The 5,217-nt window shown below is 46.8% G+C and overlaps 1 protein-coding gene across 1 annotated transcript in view; it reads right to left on the minus strand.

Moving 5' to 3' along the window:
- UBIAD1 (UbiA prenyltransferase domain containing 1) overlaps positions 1-3,823 on the minus strand; it is an 8,074-nt gene extending 4,251 nt beyond the window's left edge. The window contains exon 1 of the mRNA XM_012662658.1: positions 2,957-3,823. Within this exon, the coding sequence (XP_012518112.1) occupies positions 2,957-3,485 (529 nt within the window). The 5' untranslated portion in view covers positions 3,486-3,823. The remainder of the gene's footprint in view (positions 1-2,956) is intronic.
- Positions 3,824-5,217: the final 1,394 nt, after the last annotated feature.

Raw genomic sequence — 5,217 nt, forward strand, 5'->3', positions numbered from 1 at the left:
AAACTCCTGGGCTCAAGCGATCCTACTGCCTCAGCCTCCCGAGTAGCCGGGACTACAGGCACGCGCCACCATGCCCGGCTAATTTTTTTCTACATATATTTTTAGCTGTCCAATTAATTTCTTTCCATTTTTTGGTAGAGACGGGGTCTCGCTCTTGCTCAGGCTGGTCTCGAACCCCTGAACTCAGAACGATCCGCCCACCTCGGCCTCCCAGAGTGCTAGGATCATAGGCGTGACCCACCGCGCCCGGCCTAGACATATGAACTCTTAATGAGTTCATACTGAAATAAACAAAGATACATGCAAACATAACTAGTTCATACTGAATGGTACTAGATCAGGGAAAACTAATCTATGTGAAGGAAATCAGAACAGAAGTTGTTCTGGGTAGGTCAGGGAGAGTGGGACAGACGGGCAAGAAGTACAAGGAAGCTTTCAGGCTCATGGAAATGTTTGTTCTTCATCATGATGGGGCGTGGGTTACGCAGCTGTAGGCATTTGTCAAAATTCATCAAACTGCAACACTAAAGAATGTGTATTTCACTGTATGTCAATTATGTCAATAAAAGTCAACATTAATAAACCTAAACCAGATTATGTTGTTACTCTGCTCAATATCTTCTTCAATGTCTTCTCATTTGTTCATTTAATGAATGAATATTTATTAAGTATTATTACATGCTAGGGCCAGGTGCAGTGGCTCACGCCTGTAATCCAAGCACTTTGGAAAGAGGAAGGATCGCTTGAGGCCAGGAGTTCAAGACCAGCCTGGGCAACACAGCAAGACCCCAACTCTACCAAAAAATTTAAAAAAGAAAAAGCTGGGCATGGTGGCATGTGCCTACAGTCCCACCCACCTGGGAGGCTGAGGCAGGAGGATCACTTGAGCCCTGGAGTTGGAGGCTGCAATGAGCTGTGACTGTGCCACTGCACTCCAGCCTGGGTGACAGAGTAAGACCCTGCCTCAAAAACAAAGAAAAAAAGACCAGCAGGATCTAGCCCTCACCTACTTCTCCAACTGTATCTCATTCTCCCTCTGGATCACACTGGCCTTTCGGCAGATCCTAGAGGGTGCCGAGCTCTCTCCCACCCAGTACATTTGCACTTGCTGGTCCTTCAGCCCTGAAGGAGTTGGTATCCCCATCACATTCCAATTCTGCCCCATGGCTGGCTCCTTATCCTTCCTTAAACTTTTAGTTTAAATGTCACCTTCACAGAGGGGGCCTCTTCCCTTCACCAGCACCACCTTATACGTTCTAGTACAGCACCCCATTGATTTCCTTTATTGAACTTTTCACAACTGGCTGCCAGGACACCACAGCTTCTTGCTTCTCCTCTTACTCCTCCGGACGCTCACTCACAGTCCCCTCTACCTGCTCCTTCTCTTCTCCTCCGCCTGTTAATGTTGGAGTGTACCCCAGGGCTCAATCCTGGTCCTCCTCACTTTTCTACCAACACTCCCTACTCTGATGACCTCACCCAGATCTCAACTTTATCTATATGCCAATGACTCCCAAATATCCGTATCTCTAGCCCAGACTTCTTCCCTGAACTTGGACTCTCATATGTGTGTGTGTGTGTGTGTGTGTGTGTGTGTGTGTGTGTGTGTATAATCTCCAACTATCTATTTGACATCTCTGCTTGGAGATCTAATAGACATCGAGCTTTTCAAAGTCAATCTCCTGATTTCCCCCCTAAAAAAACATTTTACACTTAGCTTCTCCATCTCACAGCTGCTCAGGTCAAAACCTTTCAGTTATGCTTAATTCCTGTTTCTCTCTACTTCACAACCAATTCACCCCCTGGATCCAAGCCACAGAACATCTCTTGCCTGGATCACGCAAGAGCCTCCTAATGTTCTTCCTGCCTCTACCCTTGCCCACTCTCCCAATCCACTCTCAATACCTTAGCCTGCAATCGCTCCTCTGTTTCAATGGCCTACAAGGCCTGTATAATTTGTGATAAATTGTGCTTTGCCTCCCTACTCTCTCCAAATGTACTTCTCTTACTTACCTCCCTTTACTCTCTCCCTCATTGACACACTGGACTCCTTGCTGTTCCTCAAGCTCTTCAGGCACACTCCTGCCTGAAGGCCTTTGGCACTGCCGTTCCCTTTTCTTAAAACACTCTTTGTCCAGATATCTGCTTGGCCAACTTCCTCATCTCTCACCTCCTTCAATCTAGCTCAAGTGTTACTTTTTTGATGAAGCCTATCCTAATCAAACTACTTAAAATAGGAATCTGTGTCCTCCTTCTTTGTTCTACTTTTTTTCCCCTTAGCATTTATCATCTTTCATATACTATAATCTGAGTGACCAACTCAATCTGGCTTACCAGGCTTCCTGGTAAGCTTTCCTGGTTTTAACACCAAAAATTCCACATCCTGGGAACTGCCTTGGTCCTGAGCAAACCAGAACATTGGTCATCCTAACTATACATAATTTACTATGTTTACTTTCTGTCTCTTATCATGATGTTACATAATAAGTTTCACAAAGGCAAGGATCTGTCACTGTTGTGTTCATATAGAACAGTGCCTGGCACATAATAGGTGCTCAGTAAATAGGGCTTAACCACTTGCCCTTAAACGGCCTCCTGCAAGAAGTCACCTAGCAAACTAGCTGGATGTAATCAGCTGTATAGTTTTGAGCTCTTCAAATTTAATTCCACTAATACTTGAAATTGTGGTATTACAAAGTATGACTAACAAATGGAAATCAGATACAAAAAATGTCCACATATATATTTGAATCATGTCCAACATCTGTAAATCAAGCCAGGATCTTCTCAACACAATGTTTTAAAAAAAAAAATCCACATGACCCACACATAGATTTCAGGTAAAGTGGTCTAATTTAGAAAAGAACCTTTGACACACCTATAACTCCTACACAAAGCAGCAGTTTCCAGTACATGCGACTAAGACCTGCAGCAGAGGAAACAGGCCAATTCTTACCTCCTGTGTAGAGAAAGGAGCCAGACAGGCCTCCAAAGTAGATGAGAGCCAAGTGCTCTAGCTTCAGAGGGGACAGGGAGTAGAGGCAAGCGGCACAGACACAGCCTAAGGTGTAGAGGAAGACTCCAAACCGGACAACATCCTGGGGTTCCAAGATTCGGTCTACCAAGGTTCTGTCATCACTCTTTTTGTGGTCAATGCCCTTGGAAAAGTCATAGTAAGTGTTGACCAAATTGCCGGCCCCGTGCACAGCCAGGACAGCCACGGCACAACCCACCAACAGCCTGGGATCCAGGACGCCCTGAGATTTGTATGCAAGGGCACTGCCCAGGGCCACGGGGGTGAGTGAGGCACTGAAGCTCCAGGGCCTCAAGGCCAGCACGTAGGAGGCGCACTTCTGCCTCCATGAGCGCTGGGGTAGCCTGTCCTGCTCGGGACAGTCGTTCCCCGGCGGGTCCCTCTCCCCAACCTTGACAGTCTCTCCCGCCAGGATGTTAATCTTCTCCCCCATGGCCTGCGAGGCCGCCATGGATTCTGCACGTGGCTGAAGTCAACTCTTAAGTAAGCCACGCACCGTGACCGCCCGGGGGCAGGGAGGGACGGAACTGGGCGGAGCGGCCGGGACTGACCTTCCTTCGGCTCCGCCCGGGGGCAGGCCTGGGGAGGCAGCGGGATCTGGCTGCAGCGGCAAGCGGGCCTTGCACTCCACCAGGCCCGGCGGCGCCGCCCCAACCACCCGTCACTTGGGCAAAGCCTGTCTCCGGCTCCTAGCCCCGCGCTAGAGCCCAAGGCCGAGCAGCAGCCGCCTCCCCCTGGCAGCCGGGGCCGCCATCTTGTGCACCAGCCTCTGGAGGCCGGCCCGGAAACACCGGCCCGCGGCGACACCGGCCGGACAGAGCAGGGCCGGAGGGAGGGGCCGGGATGGCGGGGGGCGGGGCCAGGTGAGTGAAAGTGCCCAATAAGTCGTAAAGCGACACGCCTTCGAGGTCGTTCTTGTGATGCTAGGTGAGGCTGTCTCTAGCGAGTCTGGAAGTAGCGGCGGGGCGGGGCCACGGATAGGGGCGGGGCCACAGGTGGGCGGGCCTGGGAGCCGGGGCGGGGCGGCGACCCCTTGGCCCAACCCTTCTCCGGCCGGGGACCCCGCCCCGCAGCTGCTGCTTCACCATCCAGCGTAAGCTTTCCATGCTGGCCAAATCCAAGTGTCATACAATGCCAAATCAGACAATATATTAGCAGATATATTAAAGTCCTGGCTCTGTCACTTACCAACTGTGTGAGCCAATCTCTGTACCTCGATTTATTCGTGTATAAAATGGGAACAATACAACCTGCCTCAAAGAAATGTTCAGGAATAATAGTAACAGCATTTAACGACTGTTTACTTACATGTGCCATACATATACTGTTTTAGGTACTTTACATATAGTATTAGCGTTTAACCCCCACAACACTGCCTACCGACACAGGTACTATAATCCTTCCTGTTTTATAGATAAGGAAATATTTACAGAAGTGTTGGAGCCAAGTTTCAGATTCAGTTAGTTTGACTCCAAGCTGCTTTTAACAATGTCCACCAAAATCCCCAATACATTGTAAGTACTCAATAAATATTAGTTATTATTGTAACATAATGAATGAGAAAGCTCTTTGTCAACGGAAAAGAAACCTACAAATGCACTAATTACTGTTGCTATAAAACCATCTTTTATTATTAATTAGAAACACAGGGCTTTATAACCTCATAAAGTGGCAAAAATCTCAATTCAACAACATTCATCAAAACTTTCTGACCCTATAATACTCTTTCTGGGAATTTATCTTGGTACTGCTGCCAGGGAATACAATGATATGCATATAAAGGCATTCACTGCAGCATTTGAAACAGCAAAAATTTGGAAACAAGTGTCCATCTACAGAGGACTGGGAAAATAAATTATGGTACAACCATGTGATGATAGAATACTATGCAGCTATAATAACAAAAGAACAAGGAAGCTTTCTGTGTACTAAGATGAGAAGATCTCTGAAATACACTAAAATTTTTAAAATGCAGAACAGTGTATATAGCATAACAAAAGGGGAAAATAAGAATATATTTTTATAGATTTGCTTGTATTTGCGTACAGAAAAACTAGGGCTACATAAAAAACTACAAAAATAAGCAGTGAAGGGGGCAAGGATAGAGGAAGACTTTTCATGATAAATATAACTCATTTATTTTGAGATTTGAAAAGTGAATATATTACATATTAGAAAAAAAT

The sequence above is a fragment of the Propithecus coquereli genome, unplaced genomic scaffold (genome assembly GCF_000956105.1).
Source record: "Propithecus coquereli isolate 6110/MARCELLA unplaced genomic scaffold, Pcoq_1.0 Scaffold77, whole genome shotgun sequence".
NCBI lineage: Eukaryota > Metazoa > Chordata > Mammalia > Primates > Indriidae > Propithecus > Propithecus coquereli.